General features: G+C 44.9%; 1 protein-coding gene across 1 annotated transcript in view; it reads right to left on the reverse strand.

The window, feature by feature from the left end:
- Positions 1-1,148: 1,148 nt before the first annotated feature.
- Positions 1,149-24,269, reverse strand: part of reck (reversion-inducing-cysteine-rich protein with kazal motifs) — a 55,107-nt gene continuing 31,986 nt past the window's right edge. The window contains exons 11-21 of the mRNA XM_031583826.2: positions 22,414-22,626; positions 19,406-19,542; positions 18,919-19,059; positions 18,282-18,470; positions 15,565-15,687; positions 14,609-14,783; positions 10,571-10,766; positions 6,148-6,358; positions 5,889-5,962; positions 4,249-4,404; positions 1,149-2,814 (exon numbers count right to left, since the gene is read on the reverse strand). Of these exons, the coding sequence (XP_031439686.1) occupies positions 2,596-2,814; positions 4,249-4,404; positions 5,889-5,962; positions 6,148-6,358; positions 10,571-10,766; positions 14,609-14,783; positions 15,565-15,687; positions 18,282-18,470; positions 18,919-19,059; positions 19,406-19,542; positions 22,414-22,626 (1,834 nt within the window). The 3' untranslated portion in view covers positions 1,149-2,595. The remainder of the gene's footprint in view (positions 2,815-4,248; positions 4,405-5,888; positions 5,963-6,147; positions 6,359-10,570; positions 10,767-14,608; positions 14,784-15,564; positions 15,688-18,281; positions 18,471-18,918; positions 19,060-19,405; positions 19,543-22,413; positions 22,627-24,269) is intronic.

The raw sequence follows: 24,269 nt of genomic DNA on the forward strand, positions 1-24,269 counted from the left end.
AAACCAGTGGTTGTGACGGGGTAGACTACCTGAATGTCCTTGATGGTTACATTTAGAGATACGGCATGTACATTGTTTGTTTGAAATGTGCCCAGTGCACACATGTACACACACACACACACACACACACACTTCTCACTATCCAAAGTATGCTCATATCTCACACACACACAAAAACAGACACACATAATTTATGTATATACTGTCCACACACTGCCCATAATAATGAACAGAACATTGTCGCGTTTATGTAAGGCCCCCTGGTGGTAAGGCGGTGAAATTGACACGTGGTGAATATGGATTAGCCCATCGGTATTCAAGAAGACCTATACTCCAGGACAAACTTCTCCCTGAGACCCCTCTCCTCCCTTTAAATTAAACCATGTTTCACTGTCAGCATGTGCTCCCATGTTTCTGAATGATGGAGCACATCTAGCATACGCTCATCACTGACTCCCCAGTCAGCGGGTCTGTCTTTACATTGCATAAGCCAACCTGCTGCATTGCAGTTCACTCGAGGATGAAGCCTTGAGCACGTGTTCTAACCTGAACCATTTGCTGGCGTTTCTATGAGGTCTCCTACTGTAGGCATTTTCTTCTTACAACCAGGCTGCGATATCAATGATTGCACTGTAGAAAAGGATTGAGATGCTCAGATGATGACAGTAATATCAGCTTGAATGTATATTAATGTATTTGTGTGTGTGCGTGCATAATATACATTTTAATGCATATAATGTGTTTGCGTGTGTATGTGTGTGTGTATGTGTCTGTGAGTGTGTGTGTGTGAGAGAGAGAGAGACAGCCAGACAGACAGCATACATGTGTTTGTGTGTGTCTCTGTGTGTGTGTAAGAGAGAGAGAGAGAGACATACGGACAGACAGACAGCATACTTGTGTGTGTCTGTCTGTGTGTGTGTGTGTGTGTGTGTGTGTGTGTCTGTGTGTGTGTGTGTAAGAGAGAGAGAGAGAGAGACATACGGACAGACAGACACACTGCATACATGTGTTTGTGTTTTTTTAAATTGTGAGGATGTCTACCTTTGCCGGTGCCCTGAGAGACATTACACCAGCTGCTTCGAATGAGATCCAGCGCTGCTAAAGCAATCATTATGAAATCTGCATGATGTAACACACCAGACACAGCACTCTGTCCACAGTCAGGCTTTATGCTTTATAAAATATGCATTCTCTTGGCGTTTCAACACATTGCAAGGAGCCGTTCAAAACCACAAGCCATCCAGCGATATTTAAAGGCACACTGGGTAGCCAGAACAATCTCTATGCACTCTACTCGCGTTGGCAAATATGAACACATTTAATGTAGTACAAAATATGACAGGAAATGACAAACAACAAAACACAGAAACAAAACACAACAACAATATAAAGCAAAACAAAAGAGTGGAAAAGAAGAGAGATGAGATAACAAAACAGGGACTGTTGCAATACAGCTGCCTAGGCACAATAATACTGTTGATAAGGTGGGGGTGGGGGGTTGGGAGGAGACTTCATGTGTCATAGGCAGTTTCTTAAAAACACATAAGGACAGGAAGAAGACAAGGACATGGACACAAAGACAAAGATCCGAAACACAATACATTCAAGACAAAACCAAAAATAAAAATAAAAACCCTTCATAATTGTCATGCAAGAATAACATTTAAAACATGGCACATCGTGATCTTCTTCATTTTAGAACAAAATAAAACATTTTGCTATTTCTTTAATTCATACATTACATTTTTGCATTACTTCATATAGGAATTTTTTACAGATATATTTATATATATCTATATTTATATATATATATACTGTTGATATTACCCACTAGTGGATAAGCAATGATTGTCATATTCACTTACAAATGGCTCCTCTTCCTTTGTGAATAGTTTGTATCTACACAGAGGAACAATGAAGATCCCTTTTGAGCTTATGGGGTGGAATGATTCTCCTGTCAGGACTCGGTTTGTTCCAGTTCGAGCACGGCATCTCTCGACCCTCTTATTTACATAGAGACGCGTGTGAGAGAGGTGAGTGCACAGGGCTGGATGTGTGTGTGTGTGTGGGTGTGTGGGGGGGGGGTTCACAGAGGGTTAAGCAGTGATGAAGCCCAAATGACCAGGACAGATGTCGTATGGGGAGAGAAATGTATCTTCCCCCCACAACCCGCAGAGAAATCCAGCCACCTGGCCCTTCTCATTCTCTCTATCTCTCTCTATCCCTCTCTCTTTCTCCCTTTCTTTCTCTTTCTCTTCTGCTGACCTGGAGTTGAGCAGGCAGGGAGCAGTGCAGACCAGTTCCGCCTCGCTCAGAGTTCTCTATACGAACAGAACAAAATGGCTGCATCTGCAACTACCCTCCCCACTCCACAGGGTTTGGTTGTTGGATGGTCACATAAAAAGCTAATTCTGATTGTCCTGTCGTGATTGTCGAAAGGCGGTGCAGGTTGGAATCCTCCAGTCACCCGCGGCGACCACAAAGGGTCAGAGGTCAGGCACACACGGTCGTGTTTGCGAGGCAATCGGGTGTTGGAGGAGGGAGCGAGGATATCAGCGGTAGGGGGGGGAGAGAAGGGGTGGGAGAGGAAGAGGACTAGTGGCCCCACGATGCTCCCGCTGATGTGAGGAACAGCAGGAGGAGGGAGAGGCAGAGGGGGAGAGGGGTGGCAGAGGGCTGGGCAGATGAGCTGATGGTGGACACCTTGACCTCCGACGTCAGGAAGGCAGACAGGGGCACGTGCGACACCAGTGTGGGGCTGCCGTAGTTGATGAGAGAATCGATCTTCTCCGCCTCCTTACTGCACGCCTGGATCTGTGGGGGTAGGGGAGAGGGCGGGGGGGGGGGGGGGGTTACAAAGAGTAACGGTTCAACCTGTGAAACTATAATAAATCTGGAAATATACTATTTTGAACTTCAACTCAACCTAACTGCACTAACCTAAAGCTGACATCTGAAAACTGTATTTTCACTCCTCTTCAATGCATTTCTACTTCTTCACAAAGCACGGTTAATGAGCAGAGGCCCTTGGTGCTTTGTGGAAACTGAGTGCAACTTAGTCCCCTAAGAGCAAGCCCAGAGGCGACAACGCAGAGGCAACACTCCCTTTTAGCTACGCTACGCTTCCAACACACAAACAGGAGAAAAAGAAAAATGCACACACACACAGCTACACACTGTCATCTCCCTCTCTCAACTGGTAGTCACCCTACACGAATAATCACTTGACTGTTTGGAATATTGTAATTACTGATCCTACACTTACACTTACACAGTGACTCATGCCTATAGTATATGGGAGGACTGTGTAATTAGGGCACCATTGTGAGTTTTTCTCCTCTGGCATATTTTTCTGTGGCAATAAGTGGAAATAAGAAGGACCCTTGTGAAAATGACCTCTCTCTCTGAGAGCCTCCGTGGAAATCAAGTACAATTCTCCGAAGGTTTGAGCCAAGATTGCCAAACAGCTCAAACAATTACCTCACCGCAACTTAGTATGTGATGAAAACTCAAATAATAAAAAAAAAATACTGAGAAGTTTGTTAGTTAAAAGCAAAGAATGACAGCTTTTCGGCAGGTGCATTCAGCCCACCTGTGACGTCAGGTAATCAGCTTATATTGTGTGGAGATAAAAGACAGACAGAAGGCCGAGAGAGAAGAGAGACAGAGGCAGATCCACACAGAGAGAGCAAAATAGTTTTGTCAGGTTTTCCTCTTTGAGGAAGTTTGCTTGTGCTGGTTTTCCAACTCATTTGTCTGTTGGTTTACATGACTGCCATTCATGTCAATGTCAATATCCAGAAGGAGAGAGAGAAAGAGACAGAGAGAAAGGGATAGAGGAAAAGCAAAGGAGAGAAAAAAGGAATGAAAGAGAGAGAGGAAAGAAGACCTACAGTAGAGGTAACTGAGGTTTGATTTGTCCCCAAGACTCCACTAATTGGCTTACCCTCCTCTTACCCCCTGGTCATTCAAAACCTCATTCATCCATTTATTCATTCTTGAATTATTCATGTACTCATGTATTTATTTATTCATTAATTAACTCAATCATTTGAGTATTCACACACACACTCACTCACTCACTCACTCACTCACTCACACACACACACACACACACACACACACACACACACACACACACACACACACACACACCCACTCACTCAGTCACTCACTTAGTCACTCACTCACTCACACACACACACAGGTTAACTCCTGATCTATGGAGCCGTGTCTGTGCTGCTGTACCTGCAGTGGTGTGGGCTTCTGGTCCACAGGCACTACGAGGATGACGATCTCAGAGTCGATGCTCAGGTAGCCAAAGATGTCACACTGTGGCACGGACACATGCAGACGCAGGATCCGCAGAATGTCGTGTAGCGTCACCGGCTGGTTGCGGTTCAACTGAGAGTCCACACAAGAGGACAAAAACACAAGAAAAAAAAAACACAGTCCTTGACATTCAGTCAATACACACAAAAGACACACACATATGCTGAAAGGGGTTTGGGACGTAGGAGGAAGGAGGACTCTGGATGTGAAAACACTATGGCCTTGATCTGGATTAAACAAAGGTTTGAGGAAGCACATTTTTTTAGTTGAGTCGAGAAAAAAAAAGCAGCAATGAGGGGGCCAAGCAGCCCACGCAGGGCACGTTCACCATGGCAACTTGATGTCATTATGTCATGGGCGTGACTGTAACCACGCACAGCAATGTCAGACAAACACTTTTTTCAAACTTTTTACGGTTCTAGGATCTGCCACAGACTCCAATGGCAGAAGAAAGAAGAGGATGAAGATAGAGAAGATGGATAAGAAAAGGTAGAAACACAATGAGTTCAACAACAACAACAACAACAACAGCACATCTGTGTTAGGCAAATGAAAGTCAGCGAGGAGAGATTGTAAGGAAGTTTTATTGATGGTTATGGCAAGGGTGGTAGGTTTGGTCTGGCTGAGTTCCATCTGCCTGACTACAGCCTGACTACAGAGATTGACATGCTACTGCTGGAAAAAGTGGGAATAGACCCAGAGCCTCCGCCTCTTAAAACTATTAACACAGCCCTAGACAGCTGGAGAAGGTGAGGAAGTGTGTGTGTGCTGGAACCTTTCACTTCGGATGAACCATCTCATCACTGGAAGAAGACAGTAGTCAGGTTTCCATCCAACTTTTTAATGCGAATTTTGACCATTCCAATAGGAAATCCTGAACGGAAGCATTTGAAATTTGCATCAAATCTTCTAAGTCGAATAAGAAATGAATTTGCTATAAGGGTGTGGATTAACTCCCGATTTGCATAGGGTATCATGCGACTAAGGCTGATGGAAACTGGTTTATTCGCACGTATTTCCATAACAGTTGCTGTGACAACCTCAAGTTTTTAACCCACAGCTGTTGATTCGGAGAGTGTCTATTTTTAATTTGCATAACACAGCGGATGGAAACATTTCTTTTAGCCAAATTACCTAAATACATGTAAGATATGCGAATGAGTTGGATGGGAATTCAGCTAGTGAGAGCTTTAAAGGATTCCCATTACTTGATGATTGGATTACTGAAAATGGGCACATAAGGAAGAGCTAAGCTCCCTGACTTAAATGGTTATTACCTGAGAATGACCGCAGATATTGGGTTTGTCTGTAAGCAGATGGTTATGGATGCTACTGAGTGTCCAAGCAACTGCACTAAATGGCCACTAAAAGATAAAAAAATTTAGCTTCCCCCAAATACACTCAGTACAGCAAAGATGTGTCATTGCTATTCAGTACTGGGGGGACACTAACTGGGTTATTTGAAGAGAGAGAGAGAGAGAGAGAGAGAGAGAGAGAGAGAGAGAGAGACAGAGACAGAGACAGAGAAAGGGATAGAGAGACAAACAGATGCATACCTTGGCAAAAGCATTCATCTGCTGTTTGTTCCAAAGGATCTGTAGCATTCCAGCACACAATGGACAACAAGCACCTGTGAATACACACACATGCAGATTAATACACACACACACACACACACACACACACACACACACACACACACACACACACACACACACACAAACACATCAATACACACATGTACACACACATGCACATAAATACTGTACATATGCACAGCAACACACACACACACACAGACAGAAACTGTCTCACCTGGTGGTGTGACGGGTGTGCAGCCCTTGGTGGAGAGGGGGGGGCAGTGTTTGGGGTTGCAGCCTGAGTCTGAGGGGTACTCCGACACCACCCCCACGGCGTAGCAGGGATGGTGGTAGTCCACAGCGACGCGGTCCGAATACGCCTCGCAGATGGTGCTGTAAGTCTCGCCATTGTGCCCACACACCTCCTGGGACTTCCTGCATGCGTCCTGTAGAGTGAGCAAACACACACACACACACACACACACACACAAAAACAAACAAACAAACAAACAAACAAACACACATACACACAAAGAATGGAATGAAGGAAAGCCCTTTCACAAACCAGATACAGTGTTTGGATCACAAAGAGTGCAGCTGATTTTAGATTGCTAACAGTATCCAGAAAAACACTTCATACTTCACCCAAAAGTGACTCATGATGCCATAACTATAGCATATTCTCTCTCCCATTAAACTACGTTCTCACTCAATGAACAATGAACTAAAAAACAAACAACTAGAAGTATTGCAAAATGCATAAATTATGTGTTGCTGTATCCTGCATTTTTGCACAGTTTAGTGTTGCATTGCGAAAGAAACACCTCTTACAGTACATATTGTAATACAAAGCAAACACAGTAAATTCAGTGAAATGCCTCAAGACAGCTCTAGGCTAAATTTTCCGTGGTATACAATAGCACAAAGAAGTGTGCAGACACTTTTCATTCCCTGTACAGTGAGCGAAACAACACTAAATGAGACTCCCACTAGAAGTGTCCTGCAGCCATAATGCACAGCCACAATGCCACTTTGTGTCACTTATGACATGCCCACGACTTACACAAAGAGTAGTAATAGTGGGGAAATGTCTTCAGCGACAACTACATCAACTACATCTATATTTTTCCTTCATACACGCACATTTCAATGCAAATGCTGTACTGCACCACTTGGTAAGGTTACAAGGCTGTAAACAAACAAAAGAGAAGCAGAAAACTGAACACATTTTCCCCAAGTCTTATCTCAAGTGTATAGTTTAATTTGTCTGTCAAAATACAGGATCTTTCCATCTACAGTGATATAAATGTGTCTAGTTTTGAACTGAAAGTTAACTGTTTTGAACAGAGTATCTAAATGTCAGCAAAGGCTGAGAGTTTTGCTGGTGGTGAACATTGACTGAGACAGGTATCCATGCATTTCGGTGTGGTCATTGGATGCATTTTGTATCAAAGCAATGCAAAAGTATCCACAGTTTAGTTCACATAGTCTACTGATATGGTGAATGTGTTAAATGTTTTGAAAAAATTTACATGGCATTGAGACAAGTGTAAAAAAAATAGTTGTAAAAAACTGTAAAAATGAATTGCCATTTTCACGTAGCCGTCAATCACAGCAAAGTTCTGTGTCTTAGTTCCCACATGAAACAGCATGTAATAGAGCCGAGAGGAGAGGAGAGGAGAGGAGAGGAGACGAGAGGAGACGAGAGGAGACGAGACGAGAGACAGTCCGCACTGCCAGCTAAGATTTCTAACATAGTGATAGTGATAGTGTAGCGTCTGTGTGTTGACATTTAAATGTGATGTTAAAATGACTGTGTGTTCTCCATCATGTTCCCCTCCCGCTGGGGACTGTTGTGCTGGCCTCTCTCTGGGATTGACTTTGCTCCGAGAGCTTTTCTGCCAAACGAATCGATGCCTCTACCCACTCCCCATCTCTCCTGCCTCAGCAGCACCAAGTCAAAACACTGGAGTGTGTGTATGAGTGTATGTGTGTGTGTGTGTGTGTATGAGTGTATGTGTGTGTGTGTCTATGAGTGTGTGTGTGTGTGTGTGTGTGTGTGTGTCTAAGTATGAATGTGTGTATTTGTGTGTGTCTATGAGTGTGTGTGTCTTAGTATTAATGTGTGTGTGTGTGTGTGTGTGTGCATGTGTGTGTGTGTGTGTGTGTGTGTGTGTGTGTGTGTGTGTGTGTGTGTGTGTGTGTGTGTCAGTGTATGTGTCTTGGGGGTAACATTCTCCTGGTACATAAACCACAAAATGACTTGATTACGCACGCTGGCGACCTGACACTGCCACTGAAGTGGACGCTAACGACCAAGCCACCTGATACACCCTGTTTCCACGATGATGCCTCCCAGCGACTCACATTAATGAAACATGAGGACCACAATAAAGTGGGGAGAATGTGTGTGTGCGTGTCTGTGTGTGTGGGAGTGTTACAGAGTGTATGAGTGTAGGCATGAGTGTGTATATGTGTGATTGTGTGTGTGTGTGTCTGCATAAGTACAGAGTGGGTTCAAATGGTTGTTTAGCGGAAACCAGAACTGCCTAAATGCCAACAAATCTCAAAATATAAGCTTTCAGCAGCTCACAAGCTAATTAGCGTTTGTGTTTGTGTGACGTTTGTGTTTGTCTGGCAATTTAACCCATCTATGAGCATTCATAGATTTGAGAGTGAAATTGTGAGTTTAGATGTGTGCACCCCTGTGTATTAGTCTGTATTAATGTGTGTGTGTGTGTGTGTGTGTGTGCGTGTGTGTGTGTGTGTGTCGTGCCGCACATGTGAGAGTGTGTGTGAGAGTGTGGGCAGCTTTGACATTCTATCAAGGCAAAGACTTAAAAGGCCTGCAAGCCACAAAGGAGCCTAATTGGCAATACTATACACAGCGCAGGAGGCCACATTTCACTAGGGGATCCATTTCCTGCTCAAAGACCCAGCCGACTATTAAAGACACCAAAACACAGCTTGCCTGAGCTTAAGGTCAGAGATCTACTGTGTGTGTGTGTGTGTGTGTGTGTGTGTGTGTGTGTGTGTGTGTGTGAATGTGTGTATGTTTGTGAGAGAGAGAATGAGGGAGAAAAAAAGTAGGTAGGAGAGAGAAAGACACAGGGGAAGAGGAAGGGGAATGTGTGTGTGTGTGTGTGTGTGTGTGTGTGTGTGTGTGTGTGTGTGTGTGTGTGTGTGTATGTGTGTGTCTACAAGTGTGTGTGAGAGTATGTGTCTGTGTGTTTGTGTGTGTGTGTGAGTGTGTGTATGTACAGCTGGTATATATTTTCTGCCCTTTTCATTAGCTTTCCCTTCCCCTCCGGAGCCCCTGCCTGCCTGCCTTCCTTGCCTGTTGTTTGCTGATGCAGCTTCAGTCTGTATAGATCAGTGCAACTCCAGCTAAACGAGTTTCCTCTCCATTCCTCTCCTCTCTCCTTTCTTCTCCTCTCTCCTCTCTTCTCCTCTCCCATTCTCTCCTCTCCTCTCTCCTTCTCTGTTCTCCTCTGCTCTCCTTTCCTCTCCTCTCTGAAGGTTCTAATACATCATGTGCATGTGTAAGGTAAAGGTTTTAATACTAGTTCAATAAACAAATGTTTTACACCCTTAACAATCCACTCCTCTCTTTTGTTCGCCCAACCTCTCCTCTCCACTCTTCTCCTTTCCTCTCCTCCCCCCACCTCTCCTCTCCACTCTTCTCCTCTCCTCTCCTCCCCCCTCCTCTCCTCCCCGCTCCATAGTCGAGGGGATATGCGACCCCCACAGACGGCCTGTCAGTGCCAACTCACGATCTTTGACCCTCTATAAACACACTAAACTGGGCCGACTCACCCCCCCCCCGAGCACTGTGTGACCTTTACCACTGACAAATGAAACAGCTTTGCCCTTTTCAGTCAGCTTTGGTACCCACTGCTACGGGTGTACTTCTCTTCTCCCTGCACAGATGCTGTAAGGTCTTTGGCAATATATCACACACCCTTAGTATGACCCTGCACAGTATATGTTATACCTTTATATATTTACACCCAATATATTCCATATCTATATTATCAGCTTTAGCTCTACACTGTCCTTTACTGTTCTTCAATCATAGATCGATACAGCTGAATATGCTGAACATTAAAACTGAACTTGTATTACCCCTCTGTGGGAAGACTATGGGAGTGTGGCGCCCCCTTGTGAAATTTCAAATGAAATACACCCGGGAATGAATACTGGTCCCCTAGGGCCTAGGCTATGTGGGAAAAAAATCAGTGCTTCAGTTAAGCATTTCCAATATTCATTCGTAGCATACCATCTCTCCTCACCACACACATAATACTCCACATTATAATACATAAAATAACACAGCCGAGGACCAGTTATAAATTAGCCCAACCAAACCAGTAGTTTACGTTTTCTATGATCCACACATGACATACACATTGTATGTTTACACCAATAACTGTGTATTGACTCTATCTATATCGTCTCGATGGACACATTCAATCCAGAATTTTTTTGAAGAATAAGTTATCAATAAGTACCTATAACATTTGAGGATGTAGACAGCAATTTGAGCACATGTGATTTGTGTGTTGTGCATAGACAGTATGATGTGTATGATGATCCTCTCTGCCTTTCTCAGTTCCCCTTGGGAAATAGTGCCCCCTGGTGGTGAGTGGTGAAAGTACCTGGCAGTGGCCCATGTAGGCCAAGGTCTTGCCTCTCTGGTAGAGCACACACAGGTTGGGGTGCTCCGTGCTGTCTGTGTCACACACAGGGTCCAGTTGGTTCTTGTCACAGCTGGGGGGCCTGCTCACACACTCGAACTGTTGGCATGGAAACTCGGCAGTGTCCGTCAGACACACTCTCTTCCTTGGCACACATCTGTGGGGCCGACGGAGGAAACACACAAACACACACACACACACACAGAAAAAAAAAACACATTTAGTTGTTTATGTCTTAGTAGACAGCACAACAAATTAAATTACATTTCTTAAGTCACTGTAACTAAAGGGGCACTCTTTGGAAACTTTCACCATTACTTCGCCAGAGAAATTCCTGATGCCTGAAGATTCAAACTGTGGATACACCGGGCAGTTACACACAGGGGCAGAGCATAAGTGTGTAAGAACAAACTGGAAGAATACAAAGTTCAGTAAATCTCCCTAAGTGATGGTTGAGGAAGAGCAACCCTTTTAGTTCTAGCAACAGTGACTGGGATGGGAAGTGACCCTAGCAGGGATTTAATGTCTATGGTTAAACTTGGCACTTGAAGCAACACTATGCAACACGTTGCCATTTTTTGAGGTGTGTTTTTAATGAGTAACTGCTGTTGATATCATCTTCAAATTAATGTTGATGGAATATGGTCATGAAGAACAGATGAACAGACACCTGCCATCCTCACTAGCCACCCAGGCTACGCACTATGCAGTTCTATGGTTTGGGAAGGAACACCCTACGAAAATGTGCAGTTAGCAAGCATTAATCAGCGCCAACTGGGCTGTTTGTGGTGTTAGGAAGCTTTAATCAGCGCCAACTGGGCTTTTGATGGTGTTAGCAAGCTTTTATCAGTGCCAATAATAATATAATAATTAAATAATTAAGACCTTTGTCAGATTTTTAATGGCACACATGACACACTGGAACACACACGTGCATATATGGAGGCGACACAGGACACACACACACACGCAGGTAGGCCTGAGGTCGCGGCGAATTTATTTTCTGCTTTTTCCCATCCTGGACAGTCCTTCCTCAAGGACCCCCCAGAAGCAGTGGGCAGCTTGTAGCGCCCGGGGACCAAGTGAAGTGAACTGTCCATCTTTGGTCAGGGATGGACATGTGTTCTGTTATTTTGCATGTTTTTTCTGTTGGGGTCCTTAGTGGAGGAAACCCCTTGTGAACACGGGGAGAACATGCAAACTCCAAACTGGGCTGTTGGTGGTGTTAGCAAGCCTTTCAGGTTGCCTGCTTGCTAATTTAAGACAAAAACTCCATAATGCTTCTTTAAAGGTATAGTGTAAACTTCCTGAATGCACTACAAATCACAAAAAAACGCGCATTTTCAGCATATATTTACTGAATGTATTTACTGAGTGGCCTAATATTTTTGAAAAACCTTGCTAACATACCTTCCTTATAGCCGCATAGGGACTTCATTATTCCCCAGAAACATTTCACTGACGTAACACGTATGGATTTCTGAACAAGCTGCACAATGTGTTATGCATGACTCTGAATCTAATGTTTCAATGGGCGGTGGAGTGGGGTGGGGGGTTGGTAACAGGTTGGGAATGGAGGAAGTTTACACATTCACCATGATGTCTTATACAGATAGAAGGGGAAATATGGGATAAAATGTTTGTGTGTGTCTGTGTTTGTTTGTGTGGGGCTTTGGGAGGGGGCACAGCGTGTGTGTGTGTGTGTGTGATTGTGTGGGTTTGTGTGTGTTTGTGTGTTTGTGTGTGTTTGTGTGTGTGGGGCTTTTGGAGGGGGCACAGCGTGTGTGTGTGTGTGTGTGTGTGTGTGTTTGTGTGTGTGTGGACACGTGAATGGAGGCAGTCGGAGCCTGAGGATGGAACTGCAGGGTGTCTGTGGCCCATGACCTGGGATCAGGTTTCTAGCCAGCAGCTCTGAGCTGCTGCGTTATGAAAGAGAAACCAGAAACTGATCCGGGAAAAGCAGTTTCAGATTCTTTCTGTCAACGGCTGACAGAACCGTCCAAGAGGTTAGGACAAGGTTAGAACAATATTCTGCCATTACCCCAGCCCCCACCCCCCCACCAGAATGTCTCGGGCCTGATTGGAGGATGCTGAGTGAGGCAGGAAATCACCATGTCACACCTGAACAAACACGCAGGCCAGCCTCTCACTGTCTGACCGGCCACGGATTATGGAAACGCCATAGGGTTGCACAGAGGAGCACTCTGGGATGGAAATGCCTAAGCACACTGAGCACACTGGGACCAGGAAGACATGAGGTTTGTCTGAGAAATGGGCACAGCTCATTCCTTACTCATGGAGTCGGGGGGAAAATAAATCTATGTAATAGAATCGTTTTTTATATTATTTAAATATTATAATTTTTTTAGGTTAATGTGCACACAGACATACAGGTACAGACACACACACACCACACACACACACACACACACACACACACACACACACACACACACACACACACCCACTGACACACAAATAAACAAACTTGCTTAGGAAAAGATTTATCTTTAAGAAGTTGATTATTAACCCACATTTTTAACCCAAGTGCACGCAAGTCATTGCTGCAGTCTAACGACAAGGAACAGCGCAAGGCTTTGTTCTGCCTCACATAGGTAATGTGATTCATGGCTTCAGAGCATTAGGAATGCAAAAGAGCTCGTAGTTAGTACGCAGGGGATCCCAAAGGGATTGACTCATTTTCTCTGCTAAATCGTTTGATGCAGCGCAAACTGAACACCCTAACCCCCCCTCCCAACACACACATCTGTGTCAAATAAACCTTAAATGGTCCATGTCTCAAGAGCCAAAACAGGAGAGAAGAAAACATTATACTTGAATTAAAGAAATTTGCTAACACTTGAGATCTGAACACCTAATTATTGTACAACTGCAGCAATGAACTTCAAAGAACAGAGGGACCTTGGCCTACCTGTTAATGTGTATGTGTGTGAGTATGTGTATGTGTGTGAGTACATATATGTGCACATGTGTATATGTATGTGTGTGTGTGTGGGGGGGGGGGCTGTGTGTATGTGTGTGTGTGTGTGTGAGTGTGAGTGTCTGCAAGGTAAGCATATATTCTTTGAGCAGAGAGAATAGGTGTGTGAATAGCATGTGTGTGTGTGCGTGTGTGTGTGCTGAATTTCACATTAAGAGCACAGAGGGTTTTTATTCTCCTAAAAAGGTTTATTTGTATCTGTACCCTGTATAGCACAGTATTCGGTACTCTACACAGTGTTATGCTATGCTATGCTATACTATGTTATACTATGCTATACTTATGCTCTGCTGTGCTGTGCTGTGCTGTGCTATGCAGTGCTATGTAGTGCTTCATAACACACTATTCACAGTGTGCCTGATGTAGTGTGTGTGCGTGTGTGTGTGTGTGTGTGTACGTATGAATTTGTGTGTGTGTGTGTATAGATGTGTCTGTTTGTGCACTCATGCATATGTGTGTGTGTGTTGTGGGTATGTGTGTGTGCATGCATGTGGGTGTGTATGTGTGTGTGTGTGTGTCCGTGTGTGTGTGTGTGTGTATGTGTGTGTGTGTTTGTATGTGTGTGCGTGGAAATAGGTGTGTCTGTTTGTGCACTCATAGATAGATAGATAGATAGATAGATAGATGGATACTTTATTAATCCCGAAGGAAATTTAGGATTTTTTTTTTTTTTTTTTAGATACATATGTGTGTATGTGTATGTATGTATGTATGTATGTATGTATGTATGTATGTATGTATGTATGTATGTATGTATGTACGTGTGTGTGTGTGTGTGTGTGTGTGTGTATAGGTGTGTCTGTTTGTGCACTCATGGATATGTGTGTGTGTGTCTGTATGTGTATGTGCGTGTGTGTGTGTGTGTGTATATGTGAGTGTCTGTGTGTGTGTATATATGTGTGTGTGTGTGTGTGTGTGTGTATATATGTGTGTATATGTGTGTGTGTGTGTGTGTGTGTGTGTGTGTGTGTGTGTTCGCATAGGTGTGGCTCTCTCACCTCTTGTCCCTGCTGGTGCAGGGGTTGGGTGAGCAGGGGTTGCTGTTGCGGCACGTGCCAAAGTGGAAGTGGCTGTCATTGAAGCCCATGCAGCGCGCCACACAGGCGGTGGGGTAGGTGCGGCCGTTACGGGCACACACTGGCAGGAAGTTATTCGGGCAACCACATGGCAGACCTGCACAGGGGGGGATGGAGAGAGAGAGAGAGAGAGAGAGAGAGAGAGAGAGAGAGGTTTAACACTCCTTTATTAAAACATTGCCTTATTTCCCCACACAAAGCCTACATATTCACATAGAAATACCTCCCTCCCTGTCACACTTAAAAAAATCATCTGCCCTCACCACCCATTCCACACAACAGCGAGGGAGAGAGAGAGAGAGAGAGAGAGAGAGAGAGAGAGAGAGAGAGAGAGAGAGCAGGGAGCAGAGACAGGGGTATAGGGAAAGAACAAAGAGAAAGGAATAAAGGGTGCATGGGGCTGTTAGAGAGGGTACATGGTGTGTGAAACCAAGTGAAGCAGATAAAGTGACACACTCACACAAACACACACATAAACACACACACACACACACACACACACACACACACACACACTCTCCCTCATACACGCACACACACACACAAACACACACACACACTCACTCATACACGCACACACACACACACACTCACTCATACACACACACACACGCGCACACACTCACACTCACTCATACACACACACACGCAAACACACGCACACACACTCACACTCACACATACACACACACACACACGCAAACACACGCGCACACACTCACACTCACTCATACACACACACACACGCAAACACACGCAAACACACGCACACACACGCACACACACACACACACACACACACACACACACACACACACTCACTCATACACACACACACGCAAACACACACACACACACTCACTCATGCACATACACACCTGTGAAGCGGCGGCGGTCCTCGTCGGAGCTGTCTGTGCTCAGGCACTGGCGGGTGGAGCAGATGGTCTCTCCAGCGTAGCAGGAGCACGGGTGGCAGTCCACTCGGAAGGAGGTCCCATGACCTGTGACACAGACACACACACACACACACACACACACACACACACACACACACAGCACATGGTCTTTAAAAGTCTCTATACACATTTAACACACTTCCACACTGAGTCCATTTTTGTGTTATTCTCTCTCTCCTCTCCTCTCTCCTCTCCTCCTTCCTTCCTTAGCGTAACCCTCTCTGTACGCCCCGGTCTCAGTGATTCCCAGGGGCTGGTTGGCTCTGCTTCCTCAACACCTACCACCTCTGGGGCCTGCGCCAGGGCCTTGGCCTCCAGGCAGGGCACATCTGTGCTGAATAACTCCAGCAATGACTGAACCCCACAGCAGATGAGTACAAATAAACAGCTGAGAAAGGGCAATAAACTCATCAGGGTTCAAATAAGAGACACTTGTTTGAGAAAAAAATAAAAACTCACGTATTCAAAAAAAATTAAAAAAGCAACACGAAACAAGAGGAACCTGCATAGTTGTAAAACAGTGTTGGTGTGTTACTGGGCACTAACACAGTTTCCTTCACAGCACCTCCATGTAATGAAAGTTTCAAATTCATGTTGCATTATTTGGGTGATATTGACGTCCATTATTCATAAATATGCTGTCCTTGTATAAATATTTCATTCAACAAATACAGGCAGCGTTAGAATTCCATCATAAAATGTTCATGGCCTCATACAGTGAGTATACTGTGAGTGCTGACTCTGCTCAGAATCACAACTTCTGTCTGTTGTTGGGAGATGTTGTTCCCTTTGTGGCCACTAGGACAGGCACAGCTCAGGCAAGGGGGTTCCTGAAGTAAATGTTGGCAAATTCCCACACACACACACACACACACACACACACACACACACACACACACACACACACACACACACACACACACATACACACACACGTGGCTGCAATGAGCTGCACGCAAGAAGCGAGTGAGCTGGCAACGCACTTCTTTTAAGCTGCTCGGGTGACATGTTGGGCGGGGCGTGTGTGTGCCACAGGAAGGAAATGCCAGCGTGTGGCTGCTCTATTATTATGTTTCAGATGTTGTGCTTCGCGGCGAGATCCGTGCAGATGAGCACCACAGGCCCTGTTTGGTCTATTTTGGTACCAACGTGACCGCCTCTACTCAGATGCCGGGGGAGGGGGGGGGGGGGGGGGGGGGGGGGGGGGGGGGGGGTGGGGGGTACAGAACAGAACAATCACAAACACACACAGCAAACATGCGGCTCTTTGATTCCAAACGAAGCCTGTTTGTTTGTTGTCATTGTGCTCAGTGCTGTGTGGCTGTGACCATGAGGAGCCTTGTTCAATCAAAAATGAAAACAGTAAATAGCTGTCAAACAGCAAGCTTTCATTCTTGACATCACAGCAAAGCAAGCATTTAAGTGGTCCACTTGTTTTTTATTTTTTTATTTCTTATTTTTCTGTCCTTAAAATATACTTACAATTCATGAACTGGGCAGGATTTCCATACAAACTGTTGTATTGAAAAACGCTGACAGACAGTCATCAGATTACACTTTGAAGGGGGGGGGGGGAGTGAGTGCCTCTAATTTGAGACAGATTACAGCTGTGGCGCTTTGGCACTTTGTTCAGCAGCTGGATGCAGCAATAGAAGCAACAACAGAACCCCAGTAGAACCCCACTAGAATTCCAATAGAACCCCATTTGAGATTCCGAGCGTGGGCATACCACAGCCATCTGCCTGACATCTATGCCAGTCCTCACGGCAGCTGGCAGACAGAGCAGTAGGGTGGCGTGCCACCTCACAGGGCAGAACCCACGGGCGTCAGGCCGACGTGTTGTGTGAACATGTTGAACATAAAACATGAAACAGTCTGCGCTGAACTGCAGCTAAACCCTGACAACAGTATAAACAACGCTAAAAAATCTAACAAGTTTACAAGCAATCTGGCCTATAAACTTCGAAATACAGAGGTGCCTACTGATAGGTCCAGAAACAACTGAGAGAGAAAATACAGACGTACATGGTGAGACTGAACTACACCTGAAAGGGACTACAGACAGCATCCTACTTCAGAGAGAAATGGAGTTTATTTCTGGTCCACTTAGCACTTCACTAAAGACTGTTGTGCTGCTGAGATACACAGTAAGAGTGGTGGTCATGTCAGAGCCAACCTGCGCTGACGTCCAACCCAGAACCTTGTCTGTATAAATGCGTGTGTGTGTGTGTGTGTGTGTTTTCTACCATAAGTAGAAAGTCAGTCGGGTCAGGAGGTGTTTATCCTACGTGTTTGCTGGCAGCACTGCTCCAAGGCCAAACAAATCCATGAGAACAGAGGTGATGTCCTTGCATTCTTTTATGACGAAAGGAGATCCTGCTCTGGATTTTACAAGTGTGTGTGTACTTACAGATTTTGCGATAGACAGATAGATATAGATTTTTGTTCAGGTGAGTGTATTTGCTTGAATGAAAGATGTTCTGGTGAGTATCCCAACCCCACAGACAGGGAGGTTTACTGTGGCAGATTACATTACATTACAGCAACGTTTACAACTTCAACTTCCTCCAGCGATGTAAACACACTCCTGTTTGCTGTGTGTGTGTGATTCCTGGTGCTCTGGAGCACTGCTAACTTACCTTTTTTGTGGCCTCCCACGATGCACTTCTTCCCAGTGTCGATGCAAGGCATGGAGGCGCAGTTCTCCAGACGTCCACTAGGGCCGCAGGTGCACACGTCATAGCAGCCCACCCCTGCGTTCTGCGCCGGGACCTGGATACGCGTGTCCATATGCACCAAGAACTCAGAGGCCTCGCCCAGTTTACAGCCTGTGGTAGACACACACACACAAACACACACACACACACACACACACACACTTTAGGAATATTTCCCTCTACGTGGTACTGAAAAAAAGATTGATGGAAGTATTTGTTGTCCATAAGATCTATAAGTGTTTTCTTTTCTAACTCCATGATGACTGAGACTCCAAATATACTGAGCCAAGAGCAGTAATGACTAGTTAAGTCACACCATTTCAGCATTCATACAGTCTGACCTGCTTTCCAATACACATCATAACTGGAGAATGAGGTAAACATACAAAAACACACACACACGTTAGTCAAGTCCAAACTGCTTTCCAATCATACATCCACATCATAGCTGGAAATTTCCAGTCAATATTTCTCCAGAGAGCGGAGGCCTTTTGATTATTCTCCAGCTACAAATACTCCCTTACACACACACACACACACACACACACATACACGTTACCTTGCACACACAGGTAAGGCAGGCAGTCCTGCGTAGCATGGCATCCCTTGCGATTGACCTCGCACAGGTGGTTGCTAGGACACGGGTTGGGGTTGCAGGGGTGGATGACTTCCTCAAAGACGTTGCCAAGGGAACTTGGCTCTAGAATAACCAATGAAACCATCCTCTTTGAGATTACCTTCACAGCATGCACGGCTATTCTACGATATTCATCCATCAGAAAGACAGCATTGCTGTTCGCATCACACTTCCTTTCGACACCATGACAGTTTTCTGAAAACACATCTCTAAATACATGTATAATATAAAAAATGTTTTATTAATTATTTACATGAACTGTTGTTTTTATACACTGTTATCCCACATTATGACTCTTGTTTTGTATCCACACACGTTTCCAATCTATTAGGAGTATGAACTCCATAACCCATGTAGTACATGATTGCCACGGTACACGCAGTATGCGCTCGGTCCTTGTGGTACCTACTCAGGTATCTCTCCAGAGGGATGCAGCGCTCAGGGTCGTCAGATGGAGATAGGAGGTCACAGATGCGCTCTGGCGACTGTCCGTCCCCGAACCGCTTCCGATCGCCACACTGGGTCAGAATATCCACGCAGTCCGACCTGATGGGCAGAAAAGGAGAGAGAGACAGCAGATGAGTAAAAAGAGATGAAATGAAATATAAGTATATAAATAAAATAAAAAAAAATAAAAAATAGAATAAAAAATATTATTTCAGTAGTACACAATAACATTATTGACTCTATTGAATGAACCATAATGAACATCTAAAAAATAGAGGAGCATCCTGTTCAGACAGATGAAATAACAGAAATAATAAAATAATAGGTCTATTTCCACAACAGGCGGACATCATTAGAACTGAGCTCTGAGTAAACTGGGCCCTGTGTCAGTGTCCTCTCTGGCAGTCAGCAGCATGGGCTATGTCCATAAGCTGTTGATGTTGATTACTGTTGACTGTGGTTGGAAAAAAAATATTATAAAACGCCCCCAAAAAAGCTGGATGACCGACATCTGTGTGTGTTTACGCAGGAGACTTGGCCCCTGTCCTCTGGGTCAGCTGGGGCTGAGCATTCAGGAACAGGGAGACAGTTTCATCTAACCCAGCCTGTTTACGCCACCACAGACAGAACGAGTCTCCTGGCTACGCAGGGGCCCAGACAGGCATATAGTGTTGCTTCCTTATGTCTTTTGCCCAGACAGAGAGGAGAGGGAGATGAAACACAAACGTCCTGCTGTCTGTGGCATTCTTCAGGAAGAGCCCCCGATGTTGACGTCCATCTGATCTGGGCATAAACATGGCTGGACCTCGGCTCTCCTCCTTGTAATGTCACCAGTCACTTTACTGCCATGCCAAATTGTTTTGAAGTGCCGCCGGTCACATATGTGGAATTCTCTGAGCTTGTCTGAAGTGATTCTGCATCCTTGGGTGCAATTTCCTGATCTTCTGGCAGCCTTTGTCTGCGTGTACCAACACTGACACAAATATGCACATTCATTTGTTTGCCTGACCACAACACGGAATTGAAATAACAATAATTCCAGCCATGCGCGGCGAATCAGACTCCCTCCTCGCGTGATCCTTCCTGTGATCACTCAAAATCCCCTGACAGATCAGCTTGAAGGCTTCGCTGACAAATCCTTCAGTGTCACATTTGTTCAACACAGGCCTCACGCTATCCTGAACGCTATCCTCACGCTGTCCTCAGCAAAACAAGCTGAGGACGCTACCAAGATATACACACGCAAGTGTTGGAAGACCAGCTGGAGCATTACACACCTAACATAACACACGTGAATGTGTATCTGTGTGTGTGTGTCACTGTTCCCCATCACTCACTAACCTTTGTCTGTGACTGTCGAAGCTCATCAGAGAGCCAGGAAGAAGCAGTGCGTGAGCATTCAATACCCCACAGCCTGAGCTACAAAACCACAGGACACGCAAGTGTGGTTGTGTGTGTGGGTGTGTGTGTGTTGATGGGCATGATCCCAGAGGAACACTACCAGGGTGCGTGTGAGTGTTTGTGTGTGTGTGTGTGTGTGTGAGTGTTTGTGTGTGTGTGTGTGTGTGTGTGTGTGTGTGTGTGTGTGTGTGTGTGTGTGTGTGTGTGTGTGTGTGTGTGTGTGTGTGTGTGTGTGTATGTAACTGTGTGTGCATACTGTATCTGTGTGAGTGCATGTGCTGTCAGTGAACATACCAGTCTGTCAGAGGTCTGTGCTGTCAGTGAACACACCAGTCTGTCAGAGGTCTGTGCTGTCAGTGAAGTGAACACACCAGTCTGTCAGAGGTCTGTGCTGTCAGTGAAGTGAACACACCAGTCTGTCAGAGGTCTGTGCTGTCAGTGAACACACCAGTCTGTCAGAGGTCTGTGCTGTCAGTGAAGTGAACACACCAGTCTGTCAGAGGTCTGTGCTGTCAGTGAAGTGAACACACCAGTCTGTCAGAGGTCTGTGCTGTCAGTGAAGTGAACACACCAGTCTGTCAGAGGTCTGTGCTGTCAGTGAAGTGAACACACCAGTCTGTCAGAGGTCTGTGCTGTCAGTGAACACACCAGTCTGTCAGAGGTCTGTGCTGTCAGTGAAGTGAACACACCAGTCTGTCAGAGGTCTGTGCTGTCAGTGCACGGCCCTGTCAGGTGGATGATCCTGTGTGACAACCTAAACAACATCATCCCAGACAGAGGGGTGGTACTGACATGTAACCAATTACCACTCCTTCTCCATGTCCCATCCAACGACTTGAGAAAATAAACAAGACTGCTACGGCTTCCTGGAGGCGTGCTCTGAGAGATTTGGATCGCTCTAAGTGCATGTTTTTGTTCGAAGTTAGAACAGCTTTGATGGTCGGTAATGGCGACCACAGGTTTGTGAGTCATGCCCAAAGAAAAACACAAAACCCGTAGCGTGTTGAGGCAGGGCCAAGAGGATTGAAAGTCTCCACACGTGACTCAAAAACACTACCGCTGAGGATAGAATGGAACATTTGTGTTTGCAGTTCTACCTAAAACAGAATACCTGTATGAAGCTCATCAACCACAAATATACAAGCTAGTGTGTAACATAACAAGTAATGAACCATTTCTGCCCAGAATGAGTTAATTACTAAACTCCAAACTTCCATAGAAATACACCAGCTGCCAGGTAATAAGCCAACCAGTCAGTCACAAGGTGCCTGTTATAAAAGTAACACTGTTGTTGGTAGCAATAGGCAAATACTGTTGATGTTGGAGATGCTAATTTCACTTATTCCTTCTACCTCATACCTCACAGGAGGAAGCCCAAATGTGGGACAATAAAGTTATAAAACTTTATTCTAAATTTCTATATACTATATTCTATATTCTAAATTCTAATTCTAATTCTAAACAGATCCACACCAAACTCGGGCCAGATCACATCTCGGCAGGATCAGCACTAGACCGTGACTGGGTCCTAGCTAGAGTTAAGAGCTCTCTGCGTGATCGCTCTCTCACCTGCAGATGATGCTGCCACGGGACTTGCTACAGCAGGGCTTGATCTGCAGGGCGCAGGCCACGGCCTTCCACATGTCCGGCCGGCACTTCCTGATGTCCAGCACGGGGATGTTCATGAAGGGCATCTTGATGGTGCCGTTGGACCACAGCTTGATGTCGTTCATGGCACCCTGGTCGGACTGGACATTGCAGCTACGGAATAGCTCAGTGGGCCTGTGGTGTGATGACAAACACACACACACACACACACACACACACAGACACACAGACACACAGACACACACAAACACACACACACAAGCAGGTAAACAGGAGTTTCCAAAATTTGAATATTATTCAATTTAATAATTTGGCTTTTATTTGACTTATGATTTAATATTATTACTTCAACTAATAGCAGTAAGAATATTACTTATATAAATGATAATATACTACTGAAGAATACTCTTTTGAATCTACAGAAGGGAGATGTGTAGCCTATTTGGGTATAGGCTATCCAGACAAGTACCAACAGATATGTGCTCAAACTGATATCGTGATATCGTGATATCAAATCATAAACGTGTATTCAATTTATTAAAATGTATTTTAAATGCTTTTCCTCATGATGACAAGAGAAGGAAAAATAAACAAACAAAATTAGGGGGAAAACCAGCGTATTTTCTAATAAGCTAAATTATCAGCACTAGCAAAAACAGGGGATTTCTATAACAAAACATGAAAAACTGCACGCTGCTGTTTGTCTACTTTACATCAGTCTAAACATAAACATCTGCAGATGTCATCGCATAATGTTTTAATCTGTCTGAAATACTCCATAAGACAATCGCTGGACAGAGGACTGAAAGGATGTCCCTCTTACAAACACTGCACCATAATATCTAATTACACAAGTCCTGCTTTTGAAAGGCCACGAGGAAGCCTGAGGCCACAGTATAACACAAATAAAACAGGACGAAAAGTATTTTTTCTTTTACACAGATGAAGAAAATAGCATACAGATTCACAACAAGAGGTTTTTTCTCTTTCTGCAGCTGTAAATGGAAACACATTTCCCCCTGCCCTCCACGTCTGAAAGTCTGTCTGAGCCGAGCTGCGGAACAGAACAGGCTCATGTCGCATCCCATGTGCTCCCTGGAGAAACACCAAACACAAAACACGCTGCAGAAACCGCCTGCTGCCTTCATGTGCCGTGGCTGTGGAGGCCTCCATAGTAATCCTGGGGGCGTGGGGGCTGGGGTGGAGGGGGGAGGGGGGGGTAATGATTCACGGGAGGAAGTGCCTTTCATCTGGCTCCAGTGAGAGAGAGAGAGAGCGCAGTGCAGACGGGACTAGTGGCCGACTGCTGGCGTTAAGATTGGGTGGCGGGTGGTTCGAAGGTGGGAGTGTTTTTGGATGCAGTTGCACACTGAGGCACTGTCTGTCTGTCTGTCTGTCTGTCTCTGATTGTTTGTGATGTCTGAAACCCCAGGAGGATCCATGCTTCTGAGGCAGAGAGAGCTGGGCTTGGATCGCCAGACGTAGAATCATAGCCCGTTTTAGTTTTCTTCACCTTCACTTCATTAATAATAATAATAATAATAATAATAATAATAAAACTTTATTTATATAGCACCTTTCATGCAGGCAATAGAACTGGGTACTATAGAGTCAGGATTCTAATTCCAACTAAACTTTACAAGCTCTACAGTCAGGATACTTTAGTAGCTTTCATGCAAAGTAGAGTTGGAAAGACGACCCATGGACCACAAATACAGATGAAAATGTATGCTATAATGTAAGTATGTTACATTATGTTTACTTTGGATAAATGTGTCTGTTAAATGAAGGAATGCAAACTTAAATGTAAATGTGCA

The sequence above is a fragment of the Clupea harengus genome, chromosome 17 (assembly GCF_900700415.2).
Source record: "Clupea harengus chromosome 17, Ch_v2.0.2, whole genome shotgun sequence".
NCBI classification, from domain to species: domain Eukaryota; kingdom Metazoa; phylum Chordata; class Actinopteri; order Clupeiformes; family Clupeidae; genus Clupea; species Clupea harengus.